Genomic DNA, 18,705 nt, shown 5'->3' on the forward strand with positions numbered 1-18,705 from the left:
TGTTCATCTTGTGGTCAATGATGACCCCCAAGTCTCTTTCTTCTGTAGTGCTATTCAACGTAGCACTGCCGAGCCTATAAGGAAGCTGCAGGTTTTTCCTCCCAAGGTGGAGAACCTTGCATTTTTCAGTGTTAAACACCATCAGGTTCTCCTCCGCCCATTTGCTGAGCCCGTCCAGATCAGCCTGGATCATTTAAATCTTCCAGATTTATCATTTAAATCTTCCTGTGCATTTCCTATCTCTAACAGATGCATTATTGAAGAATCAAAATATATCACCTTGTACATTTCTGCATTAAATGAAAGAGGCCCATTTTGAGTAGCAGCATTTTGCTCTAATGTTGTTTCAATCACTGGCTTGCTTTCTTCTGGTACAGGAGGAGGAGTAAAAGAAGAAATGATTTTCCACTCTTTGTAAGCCTAATTTTGAAAAACAAATAATTGAAGTTAGCTCTATCACCTTCTTAATCAGCGCCCATATACTTGTATGTACACAAATGAAGTAACTTCTCTTCCTACACACCACTTGGAAGCTACTCTCAAGTTCCAAATTCTGCAAGCTCCCCTTGGGATGAGATTTAGGATGAGAGCCAGGATGAAAAAAAAGCAACAACAACAAATAGCTGCTCCCTTTGTTAGAGGAAATGCAGAATTTGACTTATGGATGCCAAAGATCAGGAGTATGAGTCAACTTCATTATTTACTGCTTAAGTCAATCGAATGACTCCTGATTTACAACAGTTGGGAAAAAAAAAATGAGAGGAGGAAAGTTCTCCCAGACCAATGTATATTGGCAGACCTACTATTCAAAGTGTAAATCTACAATGTATCAGGTTCTAGCCTATGATACTGGTTCATTACAGCTCATATTGTATGCAAAAATTAAAAGCGAGAAAAATAAAGCATGCACTACACCACTCAGGAGCAGCAAGGAAACACTGGATGACTGCACTAGCCAGCGAGTCTTGAGTCTCACTTGGCAGTAGAAATGATTGTTTCCATAAGGAACAATATATCTTTCCTCAGCTGAACGGTCAGTCAGTCCAATATTAGACCAAAAATTAAAGATAGAAATCGTATAAAAAAAGACTGAGCAAAACAGTACCTCCGAATCAGTGAAAAAGTTGTAAAGGAGGACATCATCAAATTCCAACCCCTTTGCTTCATAAACTGTTAGCACAAGAGCCAAACCAAGTTCCTCTGGAATCTTCTCCTTTGCCATTTCATTTACCACCAATATTACCTGCCATAACATAAAATGCACTGGTAAAAGAACATGAGACTTTCAATATTAAAAAGAGACAAAATATTCCTGCACGGGGAAAACATACAAGTTAGATACCTCAACACAAATGTTACTTAAGAAGCAGGCCATAGTAGATTTTAAATGCAGATTAAACTAGGCTAGCTCCATGGCTATTTCATCCCATTCCAGAAAACAGCTTGCTAACCTGGCTTCTGACTATTAAAAGCAACACAACAGTAGTGTGCCACAAAATGGTAAGAGAAAGGATTGGTGGAACAGAAGAGCGAGTCAGAATCAAGAACTAAGACTAAAATGGCAAGAAAGGAGTAAAAAATGCCATGTTTTTTAAAAGGCTTGGAGGCATAAATAAGAAAGATTTTTAGTTTGTATAGTAAGACTTACCCGGGGCCATAAAAAACAACAGAAGAAAGCTGCAGTCAGTCAGGGGTGATACATTCAGCTACAAACCTAAAACTATCTATGAAGCATGGTATTTCCAGGAGACACCCCCCAGTCTAATATACCTAGAAAAAGCAAACCTGATGGGCTCCAAATTCAATTGGTTGAGTTTTCCTTTTGTTGCCTCTCAGTAAGATTGCCAGGTCGCTAACACTGCAAGACTCTAAGACAGTAGGCTTAGGACCATCAAAGAGGCCAGAGTCCCTAGGAAGACGATCAAAAGATTCTGGGAAATAGTACTGAAGCAAGTCAACCACCCCAGAGGCCAGACGCAGAATTCCTGCAAGGAATAAGAACATGCTTTACAAATCGATCACACACAAAAATATTTTAAAAATTGTTCAAGCTGCTGAATCAAAAAATGCCTGGCAAAAAGTTACCATTAGGGGGTGAAGGCAGCCTTATAAATGTATTTTAGGATACTTTAGACGTCATTTGGAGCACCTCTGACTACTAGGCCAGCAGATATTAGAATGTAGGTTACAAAGACTTAAAAAACTGCTTTCTCCATCAAGAGTGAAGGCCAAGAACAAATAAAACAAAAAGCAAAAACAGACGCAGGATCACTGTTCCTTAGAATACAGAATTTTAGGGAAGTTGATGAAGGAACAAGTTTCAGGCATAAATCCCCCTTTTTTTTAAAAAAGAGAGAGAAAAAAAAAAAGGAGTCATTCTAAGTCAAAGCAAAATATTCAATGACGACAAGATTTTCGTAGAGGATGCCCAACCCAAGGCACCTGAAAAGGTCTAGTTTTCAGAAGATACGAGTATCTGGCTTCTGAAAATCAGGGTCCTTTAAAATATGTGTCTCATGTTGGGCACCCAAGCATCTAAATCACTAAGCCACTTTTGAAGTGGCCTTAAAATACATTTTGGTACTCTACCTGAATGAGATCTGTAGTTCTGATACAACTGATATATCCTTTTTGGTTTTCTTACACACTGTCTCATGTCCACCAAGTTCTTGCTGGCATAGTGAAACAGCGACCTCAGGTCACTAAAACGGAAAGAAACTCCTTTCATTATGCTCTGTGCTGTGTCACCAGTCAGGAACATTGCATTAGGGTTGTTTGTGCATTTCATTAACACTGCTAGCTCGGCTTGAGTGAAGTCCTGAATTTCATCACCATAAAGCTCGTGGATGGACCACGGTAGCTCCTCAAGCTTAGAAAGTCTTTGAGATAAATTATACAGGACATCTTCTTCATCAAAGTAACCTCTCTGCGATCTTATTTGCTGGTAAAGACAAAAGAGATGATAGATTTCACTCCGGTCTTCCTTGAAGTTTGGGGCCCTCTTCCGCCCCAGCTTTTTATATTCTTCTTCAGTAAGTTTACCTTGAGAGCAACTTAGTGCTTCAAAAGACCCTTTCAAAAAAGATTTTATTTCTTTCCACACCAAGGCAGGATTATAGGAAGTTTTGCCTTTAACCATTTTTGGCCATATTTCATTAGCAAACACATCGTAAGTCACAAAGACTCGAGGATCTTTTTCTCTTGTTTGAGTTTCCACACCCTTTTCATCCTCAACATATTCTCCTTCAACATGACCATCTTCATCTTCCTCTTGCCAATTTGGTATGATTAAATCTTCCTGAGTGGACCAGCCAACAATTGTTCTTTTCAGACTTCCATCCTCATTCCTAAGAAAAAATGGGTTAGGCATGGATGCATCCAGTAACAACAACAATTGCTTTGAAGTAACAAATAGTGGAAAATTTTCATCTTTAAGCTCTTGTAGCTTGTAAGTACTTGGCTCAGGTGGCTTGAAATGAATAGTTACTTTGGAAGATTTACTAAGTTCAACAAAATTCCTCTGAACTTCTTGGCAAAGAACATGATTTTTTGTAACAAAAATCTGATGCAAGTGTTCGAGTTTGTCTAATTCTTCAATGCCTTGTTCTTCCTCCACTTCACAATTGCTCTCTGTAGAATAATGACTGTCTTCATTGTCTTGTTCATCAGCTAGGCTCTCCACAGTTTTCATCTCAACTGACTCAGAGTCATCATCTACTTCTCGGTCTTCCTCCTCATCCTCATCTTCCTCTCCCATGTTTTCTTCTTCAGATTCAAACTTTCGCCTCTGCCACTTTTGTCTAACCAACAGAGGGGCTTCTGCTATAGAAGCTCTTTCCCAATAAGAATGAAATTTCTTCCAAAGCCTGTATAAGCAACAAGTAGTCTTTCCTGTTCCGCTCCGTCCAATTAAGATTATTGGTTCCATAGGTTTGGGATTGAGGTCAATCACTGCATACTCCAACTCACCGACTCTGAAAGGGTATTCAACAGCAGAAGTCATATCATTTAAGATATTAAGGGCCATGTTAGTACTGAAGCTGTGAAATTTCATTATATTGTATTCTGTTTCCACTGCGCTGGCTGGAGGGAAATATTCAGGTATGACAGGGTCTTTTGATTTTTCTGCCTCAGTGTCTTCAACATAACAACGAGGAAACCGCTTTTGTCCTTTCATGTTAGAGGACTGCTGGGATTTACTTATACCCTTGAGCTTCTTCCTCAAGATGCAAGACAAGCCACGATTGTATGCAATACATATTGTTTTTATAGCATGGTCAAGTTTGCAATGATCAAGAACAATGTCCCATATCCTTATGATTTCAGTGTAAATTCTCCCAGATTCCTCTAGAGGATGTTTTGACTGTTCCATTTCTATAATCTTTTCTGGAACTTCACTGCAACGGGGAGAAAAGTCTATTGCAAGTTCCCATAGGATCCTTGCCCCCTTGTTCAGCTTTGCTTCATAAAGCCGAATATCGGCTTGCAAATGTTTTAGTGGCTTTTGAAGGCTCTGCGTCCATTCTCCATTTCCAAGCTGCTGAATTACCATTATAATTTTCTTTTTCAAATAAGGAGGTACAGCTTTGCTGCCTAACATCTTCAGCATTTCAGAAGTACACTCTATTTCCCAGGTCATATTATCAAAGTCCTGAATGTACATCTCAATGTCCTGGATCTGCCCATTATCTTCTGTTATTTCTTGTTCTTCTCCAGGAAGCAGCTGTAAAGCAGATTTATCGTGCTCCTTCTCTGTACCTTCTTCATCCAAGTGAACACTTTCTCCTTCATACTGAGATAGTCTCTCACTTCCACAGATTTGTGGGGGCTCAATGTTTTTCCCTTCAGCAGTTAGTATGGAAGATGGCTTTATTTGAGAATTTTCCTGGGCTGGGGTGTCACCCAATTCAAGTTTCTGTATTAAATCTGAGATTGCTTGCCCTAGATGATCTCTTAGAGTTAAGAGCTTAGTTACTCCAGTTTCTTGCTTTAGCTGAGTACCACCTATCTCTTCACAACCATTAGTACTTGAAGTTGTTTTTTCTAAACCATCACATGAGTTGATGCTAGGTGACGATGCTCTTGAAGATGCAGATAAAGAATGTGCTGTGTTTTTTGACTGTGATGTATTATAGACAGGATTGGGTTTAGGCATTTTAGCTGGTTGCCCTCCTGTGTCTTGTCGATGCCTTTTCTTCTCCAATAAAGCTGTATTCCAGGCACATAGCATGGGGTTAGTTTTTTTTATTCTGTGCCTTGCATTTTTTCCTAATTTATTTTTTAAGTTCAAATTGATATCAAACTTTGCTAACAAAGCTATTATTTTCTTAACCTGCTTTGTCAAAACTTTCTGAAAAATAATATGCATCACTGTATTTCCATCTTTGTCTTGGATGTTTGGATTAAGGTGTGGAAAAGTGGATGGATCTGAACCGTAGCAGTCTAGTAGATAGTTGAGGAAGCATAAACCAATCTCATCTGAAAAAAATAGACACCAAAATCACCAACTTTAATTCACGTTCTCCCAAGAGTCAGAAACAGTTATATTTCCAATCTCTGTGCTACTATTAACCAAACATAAGTAACTTTAAAAACGCATTCAATGCAGTGCTTGATAGGCCAAGCAAGTGATGTTTACTCTTTAAACAGAAAAAAGACAAGACAGAACAGAGGCAGTATGCTGCTTGTTACATTCAGCCACCACAACTACAACCCAGGTGTTTCCTTCTCCCAACTTTTGCGGAAAATAAGGCACGAGTCTTTGTGCTTCCTCAATTAACATTTTCCTTACACAATAGCCAATAAAAACACTAGTGTGATTTTTTGCAGATGCCTTTCAACTACATACTGACCAAAAATCACATCACCAGCCAGAGGTTTAATGTTGGTAGATTTTGGTCACTATTACACTGGAGCAATTTCATTCATATTTACAAAGGTGATACCTCCTCAGCCATCCTTATCTTCAGCAGAAAAAGTTACTTACTTGTCTTTCTGAGCAGGTGTAACAGATAGTCAGCTGAGCATACACATATTTATTTCTGTAAATTGTAAACAACTGGCTCAGCATTACATTTAAACTGATTAAATTAAAAATTTCCACCTGATTTTAAAAAAAAGCCAAACAACTGAAAAGCCTTTAATAAATAGAAGTTTACCACTGTTCTTTACCTCATACTAAGGCCAGCTGAAGCAAAACCCTGTTTTTCTTTTGCCCTCGCTCAGGCAAAGCTCCTGTTGAAGTTACTAACACTATACTTAGGATCCTAAGAAAAGTAGAGCTAGAAGGGACCTTGCTTTTTTATGCAACACATAGTTAACTTGTGGAATTCATTACCACAGGAGGTGGCAGAGGCAGGTAGTGTAGCCAGGTTCATAAAAGGACTACACTAATTCATGAACAGATCTATTAATAGCTGTCGAACAGAACTATTGAAGAGGTTTCTTTTAGGACTGTCAATTAAATTGCAGTTAATGTGCGCAATTAAGGCAAGAACCAATTAATGCATTAATTTTTTTAACTCATTTATTTTTTTCATGCGCTAATTTCACACATGGTTTTGAGCCTGCACCTGGGCTGCTCTACCCTGCTGCTGTCACCAATGCCTCCAGACCGCCCAGTTGGGCAGCGGTGGCAGCAAAGAGGAGCTCCGGTAAGCTGCAGCAGAAAGGGGGTAAGAGGGAGGTACGCCCACAAGACTCACCCAAGGCCCTAAGCAACACTGGGGGTTCAGGGACAGTGGCACTGAGCTGTGGCTGGGCTAGTCTGGCACTCTTGGGCCCCACCACTCGAGCTTGAGATGGGTTGGGATTGTCTGGGAGCTCCAGCAAGAACCACCTCCAAGTCCACAGGCCCCTGCGCATCCCCCAGTCAGGGCCCCGCACAGCCCTGTGCCCTGCCCCCAGTGGAGGTAGCTGCTGCCAGCGGGCAGGGGCAGGATTCCTGTGAAGCCACCTCCCACAGCCCCCACCCTATGCTGCACCACACACCCAGCCCCAGCCCATTGCTGCCAGAGCCCAAGCCACTCCCAGTGCCACCACCATTGCTAAGCCGGACAGAGCTGGCACTCTCTTCCGTGCCACCTGGGCTCCTGCTGAGACCCGGCAGGTCCAATGGCTTCATGCAGGTCCTGGCAGGAGCCCGGGAGGCATACAGAGAACAGCAGCTCTGGCCGGCACTGCGGCAGTGGTGGCGCTGGGAGTGGCTTGAGCTCCGGTAGGACTAGGCTGGGGCTGGAGGCACAGGAGATGGCTCCACAGGAATCCTTCCCCCACCCACCAGAAGCAGCTGCCTCCACGAGGGCTCAGGGCCACCATTGCCTCCACTCCCCAGGGGCCTGGACTAGCGATGCATGGGGACCCACAGGCCCAGAGGCACTCATGCTGGAGCTCCCAGGTGGTCCTGACCGGCCCTGAGCCCAAGCCATGGGGCCCAAGGGTACCAGACAGCCTCGCAATAGCGGCTCCAGGCGGGTCTCGGCAGGACGTGGACTCCAAGCAGCTGCAACAGGAAGAGGGGGCATACCCATGCACCCACAACCCCCATCTAGGGCCCCAAGCAGCTGGGTTGGCAGTGCAGGAGGTTTGGGGAAGGCAGCATTGGGCTGCGGCAGTGCTGCCTGGCATTGTTGGCCCTGGGACAGGGCAAGACCTCCTGGGACAAATAAGCGGGGAAGTGTGAGCTCCAGCTGCAGCACCTGTCCCTTGCCCAGGCTGTCCATAGCCGCCACTCATGGGACAAAAGGCAGAGTGAGCCCACCACTGCCGGGGCCATGCTCAGGCGGGGGGCATGCCCCAGGCCTGGGGCAGCTTTGTGGAGACCCCATTTAGACTGGGCATCCTACCAGGGCATGTGGGGGATCCCCCTCCCCGGGGTCCAGACTCCCCTGCGGGCAACTCCCCTCCCTTGGCTCCAAACCCTCCCCACACACACAGCTCACAGCACCATAAAAATTCACCCCCAGCCATACACAGTACCTGCATAATTTTGAATTTTTCGCTGTGCAATTAAAATTGTAAGTAATTGCTACTAATTTTTTTTAATTGCGCAACTAATCACAATAACATTTTTTAAGTTTGACAGCCCTAGTTTCTTTCGGCATCTCTAAAACAATAACAGTGGATCTCATGGAAAGTAATTAACAGGGGATCGATCACTCTAGATCTATCCACTCCAATGCTCTCCCTATAAAGCATCCACACCTGTCAGCTAGTGGGTAGAGGATACAAGGCTGAATGCACTGACTCAGTATGGCATTTATGTTCTTACAAGGTAAAGGTTTGGAGGGAGAAAAAAATCCAGTAAAAATACTTCAACGTTAGCCCTAACATTTTCCCCAAAGTCAGAAGCCATGCTCCAGTTTTTAACATTTCTTTTCCTCCTCCTATTCCTAACGTTTTATTGGTTCCTATTTAGTGGCTTATTTTTCAGATATACAGGTAGGACTACAGCTTCTTCCCAAAGTCAATGGTCTCATGGACATTAGAAGTCTTACCTTTTTTGTCTAAACAGATGGAGATTGCAGCATGTAAAGGAGTATCACCTTCTGCAATGGAAACACTCTGAGAATCTGCGCCACTGCTCAGAACCAAATAAGCCAATTCAAAATCAGCATTTTTCAAGCACATTGTCAGTGGTTTTTCCTGGATGGTTCCAAGCCCCTCAGGTGAAGCTGGTGAAACAGAAAAGAATATTTATGTTAAATCAGACACATAGGTCTATATACTATAAACAGGGTGTGCATATGTCCCACTTTGGCCAAGACAGTCCTGGGTTTCGTAAGCCAGTCCCAGCCAATTAGTAAAAATTAAAACAGAGGGGCATGAGGCATTGTTTGGCAAGGAGGTGGAGTGGCATGGTGCACCAGGCAAGCAGGTGGGTGGGCATCATTGTAGAGTGCTGCTGCCCGCAGCAGTGCCACCGACTTCCTTAAAAGTAGTATGGTCACCATAATTATAAAGGCTGCAAAAAGGAAAGGACATCAGCTTCAGATACCGAGTGGTTAATAGTTAAAAAGCATAGGTTTAGTTTCATTATATGCATCCATCTCTGAATATTATTAAGGTAATGGTAGTAACTGCATATCAACCTCTCTTTGAAACTGTATCAAGGGGGGAAAATAAAAGAAAAGATTTTTCCTTAGATAATCTGAAGCCCAACAATTCTTTCAACTTTCCCCCATCAAAAAAAGTGCAGGAGTAGAGCATTAAAAATAATAAAAAGAATGGAACTTCTTCTGTGCTTCTGACTTGCATGAAACTACAGTTAAACCAGCATATTTCCATTTACTTGTAGCTGAGACTACACAGCAAAGGCCATCTCCATCCTCTCTTCAATTGCCCTCCAGGTATTCAAAGACTGTTATTAAAAATTCTCTTTCAGTCTTCTCTTCTCCAGACTAAAGAATCCTAGCTTGTTCAGCCTCTCCTCAAGTCTTGCTTCCCAGACCTCTAATTATTTTGATGCCCACTGCTGGACTCTCTGCAATCTATGCATATTTTTCTTGAAGCATGGGGCCGAAAGCGGACACAGTACTCTAGGTGAGGCCTCACCAGTGCTGGATAGAGTGGAAAAATCATTTTTCTTGATTTGGAAGAGACACTCTTGTCAATACAACCCAGTATGCTGGTGGCTTATCTTTTTCTTTTGCAATAAGAGCACACTGTTGGCTGATATTCAGCTCATGGTCCACCATAACGCCCAAGTCCTTGTCTGCACTACTACAGCCTTACCAGTCACTCCCCAGTTATTCCCCACTTTGGAATCACAAATGGCAATGGTCCCTCCACTCCACAGGGGGACCCACAAGGCACTATTCCACCCTATTTTATCTACTGATCCTGACAGCTTCTTGGAGAAGAGACCTTGTTTTCATGTTTACTGGTAATCACCTATCACCCTATATAAAGCAATGGAAAACCTTCATGAAATAATCCATGGGCATCCTAAATGAGGCTAATTGTGCCCATTTACATTTAGAACAACATACATAAGCTTTTCACAGCTCTCCTTATCCAAGTGAAAACAGCATTTTGCTATTTCCTCCACAAAGCCATTTCACTGGAGATTCTGCTCCCCTACTCACGCTGAATATTAGCTTACCCTACAGGCAAGCTCTATCCATTTTGACACAAACATTATGCTCTAGAATCAAGCCTTTTATATACAGCTATTGCATTCATACAAGGGCATGAGAATCAACGTAGTATTTGTACTGTCAACAAGCCAAAGTTTTACATCTAAGACAGTTTAATATCCGTGAGTTTTCACCTCCTCTTTCTATAAGGCATCTTATGAGATGTACTCGTCGCTTATCCGCTCTGTCAAGCTGTTTGATAATGCTGCCAATGTCGATGTCGGAAAGATCACAATTTTTGATGAGTCCACCTCCTGGGGACATTTTCCCATTGGCTTTCCCTGTTAGCAATAGCAAAACTTCATGCCACATTTGCTTTTCTAACAAGAGCTTTATGAAGTTGGTAGCACAAGCATGGTGGATGTCACAAACCATGTCTTCAGGAATTTCTACAAGGAAGCAAAGGAAAACCAAAATAAAAATCAAGGTATCAATATAATATTGACCAGTGTAAACCAATTCCAGAATTATTAACCATTCAAAGTATATATAAACTTCAAGTTAGCATTAGTGTTCTGCATCCAATAGCATAGAAAGCATGCATATAAACAAAAATCAGTAAAAGAAATCAATGCTACCTTAGGACCTGGACAGATGACACATTTGTAATGCTGTAATCAGCATTAAACCATTGTAAAAAAGTAGCACTAAGATGATGCAAAGCTCTATACTAGAGTTACTTCACCCAACCGGATGGAGAATTCCCTCCTGGATTACACCCGATTCCCTGAAAAGAATCAAAGTAAACCTATACTGGTGTAAGTTACATTGGCTTGTGCCATCAATCTGTATTTATTCCATGATGGCAAACAGGCTATTATGTAGTGATGAGGCCAGTGATACATAGCCACCTGTGCTGGGACACCTGATCCTCTGTCTGTTCCTGATCTTGATGTAATTACACTAGTATATATAATCAAATCAAGGTAAACTATACCAAGGAATGTATTCACCCATTCATCGTCTTTAGGCAAACAGCTAAGGGAGGCTGAAAAAAGGTAAAAAAAACCCCCCAATTAAACAAAAACCCTGGAATGTCCTTAATTTACAATCAGATTCAAAACCTTCTCACAAAAAACAAGAGGGCTTAACATACCTGTTCACTTACTTCCCTGTTCCCCCACTTTTGGGAGAAGGGAGATGAGGAACAGAGAATACTTCATATAAACAGTGAACACAAATTCTCTTAAAAAAAAAAAAAAAAGAGTTGAAGCACATTCGTAAAGCACTGCTGACAAGCCCGTGGTGCTACTGAATGCCCTAGGCTGCTTAAAGGACCTCAGGTCTCACAAGTGCAGAATCTGAGATCCATATCAAAATTACTAAAAATTCACAAGAATAAAAGAGCCACATTTTCTTATTTTCACTGCTCAGCTTCAACTGCTACATTCCTCTGGAACTGCATCATCACCTCCCTGTGCTTATGACATTCTCTCTGCTACTGGATTCCCAGCTTCTCCCACAAGAAAGTGTGACTGTACTAAAGCAATTCAACTTTTTTTAGTACAGGCTTGTTGAAATGATAGAATGGGGGTGCAACCTGCCTGCGTGTGCACACCTTAGAAGTGCAGGTCACACTACACAAACCCCATGGGTAGCAGTGATTAGGTGCACGCTGTAGGCAAGTCAGGAATAGTCACTGCAGCATGCATAGCCTTGACTTCCCACTGCTCTCAGCTGGGTAGGAACCATCACTCTTTCCACATATCTGGTCAACAAGCTGTACTAGTTACTCATCCAGAGCCCAAATTGGGGATTTGTATTTTAATAGTTTTCCCCTGAAGAGCAATTCCAAACAAAATAGTAGCACATGATTCCAGGCTTGTCATCTCTCAAACCGCAAAATCAAATTTGCTGAGTTTATACAAGCAAAGATAGGACTTTAACTGACTGCCAGCTCAGAAAGCTCAATAGCAGATGTGAAGTGTGGGGGGTGCAAAACACAAAAACCCTTAGGTGTGTGCTTTATACCCTAGGCACCAGCACTAGAAATAGAATTTGGCCTGCAGAGTATTTACTCTATTTCATCCAAGCAACCCACTGTTTTTCTCATCACTGCAGCCATCTCTGAAAGCCGAACTTCTTTATGAAAGAGATGGGTGCAAAATACATCTCAGCCTTTTTTTCAGCTGTGTTGGCTCTGCAATTCTAGCCAAAGATTAAAGAAATATACACTTATTTTTGTCATGGAAGTCTTAATATCCTGCAATATACTGGAGGGTGGGGGGTGTAAGACAACATTCATGCAGTCTCTTTTCAGAGAAAAGCCTGACTTGAATCTATCCACAAACTTTATTACTCCAGGCCATTTCTGGAATTTGAAAGAGAACACAATCCCAGATTGATATCAACTAGATTCCCTATTAAAAAAATAATAATCCAGTATCTATAAAAATGAAAGGACCAGTACCCTGAAGGCCTGAGTGACAGAAGAGAGTAAATGCTAAAAGGTGACAGACAACAGAGCAACAATACTTAAACTTTTCTGACCACAGCCCTCTTAATCAAAACTTCCTTACAGGATTTCATGTTCATATTAATATATTTCAACACATTTTAGGAGTTTACAGTTAGACATCAGCAGAAATGTTGTGCTACTCATGTCCCCACATTTCTCTTTTAGTCTGAACATCCCTCCCTCGCACACTTCCAGCACACTACTACATCATCTGTAGAAAGGGGTGGGGAGAAAGGGAGGTAAAGGGGAAGAAGCAAAAATAAAAGGGAAAGCGGAAGACCAGAAAAAAATACAATAAAACTATATTTTAAAAAAAAATACATAAATTTCATTGGATTTGTTTTTTCTCTCTCTCTCTCTGATTTGAGAAGTTTTCCTGATAACAGAAATGACTGGAAACAGAAAATGATTGCTGTTCAATGTTCAAACTGGAGGAAGTTACTTAATATTATAGAACCAGTGTTGCAGTGCAGTGCTGAGAAGCAGTTATTTCTACTTGAAAATGCTACTTTAATGCTTAAGTCAATATACCCAGCATTGAAATAAAATGTAAAGTCATATGTTGCTTTCTTGTTGAAGTTGCCTGTGAAGAACAAAACACATGATATGCACCTTAGGCATACAGGCAACTCCTGTTTACAGCTCTTAATTGGTTCCCAAAAAACTGAGCGTTAAGCAGAAATAGCGTTAAGCAAAATTGAAAGTTTTTGACAAACCAAGATGGCCACCATGACCATTATAAGAAAACTCACTGAGCACTAAGTGGAATCAGGTATCAATGTGAAACGAGCATTATAGTGAAATAACACTAGCAAAACAGCATTAAGTACAGGAAACCCCTGCTTGTGAAAAAGCTGCTTATCACAAGGATAAGAAGTCTTTCTGCAGCTTTGCATTCAAGGCCTACATCTCCCTAAAGTCTATATGCTAGAATTGGCAGAATAAAAATAAAATCTTGGAAAGCTGAAAGGCCTATTTAAGTTAAATATTTAATATAATAGGGGGTGGAAAAAAATCAAACACACTGTATTCGGTATATTCAAAAAACTGCCAAATAAAACTTTGATGGATAGCATTTATACTAGTAACAAGGTGTCAGAAAAATACACTAATATTTGGAGTCATAGTTACATTAATATACTTGTGATACAGACAAGAGAGTCAATAAGTTTTTAGTCATTACATTTGAAAATACTGTATAGCAATTCTATTTGTAGGCAGAAGCATTTTCCCAGCATTAAAAACAAACCAAACCCAGCACAGAAGCATAAAGCAATAATAGCCTTGCTCTTTTATAGGCAAAACTGCAACAAAAGAATATAACTATAATATAACCTATGCTGTTTGTGCCAATGAAGCTTGTGCATTTTTCTTGAAACATTAAAAAGGCGAGACATAACAAGTACAAAACATTTTTGTCCCATGTTACAGAAACCAGGGGGCAAAATCCTACATTTTACCCACCAATACAAAAGACTCATAGATATGAAATTGTGAGAGGGGGAGATAAACTGTTTATTTTACCTTTTACAGTTGACAGTTTCTTCAGAAAGCTCTGAACAGCTTTTTCCTGCAATAAATTTTTATGCTGCTCTTTGTCTTCAGGACTGCAGAACTTCAGAAATTGTTCAAAAGCAACCTGAAGACAATCTGTTTTATCAGCGGAGGTTTTGCTTTCACTGTGCCCTGCAAAATATTACCAAAGTTGGTAATCTGTTCTTGGTTTCTTTTTAGTTACATTTTGGCTTGGTTTCCTTAGAGAAGAAGAATGTATGGATATTATTATATAATATATCCTATTAATAGCTATGAGAGTGCTAACCTGGGTAAAAGTACATGTGGGGTTTTTTAAGAAGAAACACAAAAATATGTTATCTGCCAGTTCACAAAATATTATATTAAAATAATGTTGGAAGACAGTGTGCTTTCCATTTTAGCTAAATGCTCTTAAACAGAAAAGTCTAACCCCGATTTAAGTTTGCCTGCTGCTTTCAAGACATTAAACTACATCGAAGTGAGATGAAAATAAAATGATTTACTTTGTCCCTTAGGATGCCAAGAGAGAAGTCAGATTACTGGAGATAACTCAAGGAAGGTAGTCATCTCTTTCATGTATTCCTGAAGGATATTCCAGGAGTAGAGCAGCAACTATTTCTCTAATCCTACATACACAAAGGCCCCTGACAGATATTACACTTACAGGTGTGATTAGTCTGTTATTCACATCTTAAATAGTCACTCGACCACACATTCAGGAAAAGTGGCACCATAAAGAGAGAAACCATCCACAAAAAAAATTACACAATTTTTGTGGCTGGTTTCCATCATGCTTCAAATTGAACATATGGCAGGGTTAGGATTGCACCGGGTCCCCAACTGGCTTCAGTAGGTATGTGCTGCCCACCAATCAGATAATTGTTGGCTGGATGGGGACCACAGCTGGGCTTGAACCAGCCCTGGAGCCAGCTGGCTGATAACATGATCATCAGCTGGACTGGGACCGCAGTAGAGCCTCAGCAGAAGAGATTCCAAGTTGATCTTTTCATTACAAAGCCACAGGCCTATGGCCCATTACAGACCAAGGACAAAAGAGGACAGAGAAACTATGGATGTCAGCTAGATGAAGGGTAAAAATCTGTACTTGTTACACTTTTCTGTCTTCAAACCCATGGTCCATTTTGTTTGCATAATTCTTCCAACCCATGTAATAAATCCTTTTGTTGTTTGTCTCCTGATTGACAGTGGAAAGAGTTGTTTCTAGGGGAATTATATTCCAGGCTCACTCTGTCCATAGAGAGGGGGACCCATATGGCTTCCATAACCCAAAATCCATAACTCACTTGGGTCCACCACAGGTCCCTCACTGCAACTGCAGAATCCAGCATAAGGGCAAAGGAATTGAGGTACTAGAATAGGAAGCTATCTTGGGGCAACCTCAATCTGTTCCTTGGGGCAAGTGGCAGTTCCATGGGGAAAATTTGGGACCTCAGGGGTAGATAGATGGTTTTGTGACAACCATCATTTTTGCATGATCATGAAAACAAATAGGTCAATGCATTCTATCCTAAAAAGCAGGCAAAGCAGCATGTTATTCCAAGGTATTTGGGAAGAATCAACTCAGGGCATCTTGATCCTTTTAATGGTTAAAACACTAGAGCAGGCTAGTTCAATGGGCCCCAAATACTGCATCCTACAAGTTCCTATTTCTAAATATTTTCTATTCCTATTGGAAAGGAACAGAGTGATGAGCTCTAACTGGTAAGCAACATATTCTAGATGACATAATTAGTGGTAGGTTGTAGTTTAAGATACAAAAATAATGTGGCCTTTGTAACATAGACCTTCACTTCAGAACCCCTAATAGATCTCAACCGAGGAGCACAAAGTAGCCACCATTTAAAAAAAAAAATTGGCCAAATGACATTAGCAAGGTTATAATAATTTTCTTTTTTATTATTATTTATTTCTTCTGATGTTCCAGTTGTAATGTGTTATGGGAGAAGAACAAGACACAAAGATGAATATAAGTAGTTATTATATGGATTATACCAGTAATAAAGTGCCTCCTTTCTACTGGGTAGGTGAAGGTGGCAGGTCAAAACGGTTTCCTTAACTGAATGGAAAAAAATATCTGATTATTTCCCGAGTCCTTCATAGTTAAAATATTATGGAAAGGTTTCAAATGTAGATCATAAGCTTTGGGGGGGGAGGGGGTCATGCTTCTATTTTTACTAAGCTTCTACAGTAATGATATGAATTTTCTTCACCGAGAAGAGTAGCTGAAATTTAATCTGCCAGTTCCTAATAGTACTGGCATCTGTACATTTTAAACATTAACCGGGGGGGGGGAGTAGTCAGCCACAGCAGTGGCAACATGAACATAGTTGAATGTACACAGAAGAAATCCCCTAAAGGCCCCAGCTTTACAAAACCATTACATACTAACTAGCACACTGTCATTCCACTGCAATTTCTGGTCCACATAAAATAGGATTGTTATTATTACACCATCCAAAAGAATACTGGCTGCCTAATAATAAATGGAAAGGCATAATACAAATCTAAGGACCTGCTCTTGCAACTACTTAAGCACGTAGCTCTTCCAACAATATGGGTGGTCACATTGACACTTTAAATTACACACGTGTGTAAAATTTACAGAAGTATGGTCTATTTTTGACAAGAAGTGATGAGACACAGTAAGCAACACCAGAGAAGGAAGAAATGTGGGAAGACGCAGACTGCGGAAATAACTCAGGTTGAACACGGAACCAAGTGGTGGTACAAATACTTTTTTTTTTTTTTTTTGGTGAAGATGACAAGAGATTAGTACAGCATCACTGAAGGGGAATGACACAACATGATATTAGAAACACTGTAGGAGTTTTTTTTACAAATGTCCTTCAATACAAGAACATGAAGTTTAAACCTGATACAGGAGAGATACAGAAATGAAACTCATCACCACTCACAATGAAAAACAGAACTTCTGTGGTTCATAAAAGAACACCATTTTAAAACAGGGAATGAAAACAGCCTTATGTAATACCTGGTGATTCTGTAGAGAAAGCAGGATGTCTTGCTATGTGACTGTTGATTATATCTACAGCCTTGAAGTTTTTATTTTTCTTCAGCATATCGACAGCACATCTTGACAGTCCATCTGCAATAGTGGGATCCACTCCATAATTTAGGAGCATCTGCACATCATCTGTTTGACCTAAACCATAAAAAGAAATGCAACTGAGAGAAAGCATGGGCCTCTGTTTATGGGGAGGGGGCAGGGGAGTTATTTTCATAGTTCAAACGCTGATTACAGAAAAATGAATAGCTCGATATTACATATGCCTGCCACTATCTGTTTCCTATATAGTGGTTTTTATCCATAGATCTCCATATAATGTGTAAGAGTACAGCATCATTTCCCTCATTTTACAGATAGGAAAACTGAGGCACAAGGTCTAAGAACATACAGCGGGACAGCGGTCAAGCTAGACACTGAATCCTGGGTCTCCTATGTCCCAGCACAGTGCTTGAGCCATTAAGTTGGGCCTTACATAAAAAAGGCTTTTATGGGGTGAACAATAAAGACAGATTCTTCATAATATCCCACATTCTTAAGTATGAAAACAGAGCAAAGCACCAGTTTCATTCCATATCAGGAAGAGAAGATCATCTAAGCATTATTAAGCCTTGCAATAAAACTTATCACCATTTTGCTAAATACAATATTGTTTTTGCTCCTTTCAACAGAAACTATACATATCTTAGAATAAACAATAATCAAAAGAGTCTCAAAAGCGTCAACTTGGTTTTGAGGCCTCGCCACAATAAGTTGACCAGGAATCCAAGTCTAAGCCTATTCCACACTTCAAGTTCCCAAAAAAAGTTTGTGCAATAGTTTAGAGAGTCCTCTCCCACTCACTGCTCTATGCAACTTAGTCTTAGGGCCATGATGAAGGTGGATTCAAAAATAATGATTTTCCAGAGACTCAAACAGGGAGAAATTAAGATCACACTTGGAAATCTAATAAGTTTAACAAGACCATGCCTAAAATATTTTTAGTGTACTAGAAGGCAACATATTCATTAATGCACAGTAGTTACTGTGCATTAAATTTAGTACATATATAATCAAGTAGTAAATTAATGTGGACTAACCACAGTTACTGTGCAGTAGCACCAGAGCACGCCTTTTTAGCAAAGCTATGCAGTTACCTAATAATACTGTGCAGTTCCGTATTAGCTCTGTTTGGGCAGTGGCATGCTACTATGCAGTATTATTAGGCTACTGCACAGTTAGCATCTAACGTAGATATGCCCAAGAAGATATGTACTCCCTTTACCTCAAGACAGGGGAACATCTGCTTTAAGCCACACCCACCGAACAGCCAGGAGATCAGCCAAGCAAGCAAGTGAAAGAAGCATTAGTCATGACCTTTTCATTTTCCCAAGACACTGATAGGAGGTAGATAAGAGACAGTGATAGAAGGTAGGAACCTCCTATCACTGTCTCTTCTCCTCCTCCTACCACTGTGTCCCTAGTTGCTAGAGCATCAAGGCATAAGATCAAGGATCTTTGAAAACTCCTGGTGCTCTAGTATAGTGCCC

General features: G+C 40.7%; 1 protein-coding gene across 2 annotated transcripts in view; it reads right to left on the reverse strand.

The window, feature by feature from the left end:
* The window catches only part of TRANK1 (tetratricopeptide repeat and ankyrin repeat containing 1), a 75,706-nt gene that overhangs the window by 24,243 nt on the left and 32,758 nt on the right, over positions 1-18,705 (reverse strand). For both annotated transcript variants that reach the window (XM_019538138.1, XM_019538144.1), the window contains 8 exons: positions 17,144-17,314; positions 14,119-14,280; positions 10,271-10,525; positions 8,496-8,672; positions 2,590-5,478; positions 1,786-1,985; positions 1,106-1,243; positions 280-420 (listed from right to left, as the gene is read on the reverse strand). In XM_019538138.1, coding sequence (XP_019393683.1) covers positions 280-420; positions 1,106-1,243; positions 1,786-1,985; positions 2,590-5,478; positions 8,496-8,672; positions 10,271-10,525; positions 14,119-14,280; positions 17,144-17,314 — 4,133 coding nt within the window. The remainder of the gene's footprint in view (positions 1-279; positions 421-1,105; positions 1,244-1,785; positions 1,986-2,589; positions 5,479-8,495; positions 8,673-10,270; positions 10,526-14,118; positions 14,281-17,143; positions 17,315-18,705) is intronic.

Source organism: Crocodylus porosus, unplaced genomic scaffold (genome assembly GCF_001723895.1).
Source record: "Crocodylus porosus isolate Cpor-Errol unplaced genomic scaffold, CroPor_comp1, whole genome shotgun sequence".
Taxonomy (NCBI): domain Eukaryota; kingdom Metazoa; phylum Chordata; order Crocodylia; family Crocodylidae; genus Crocodylus; species Crocodylus porosus.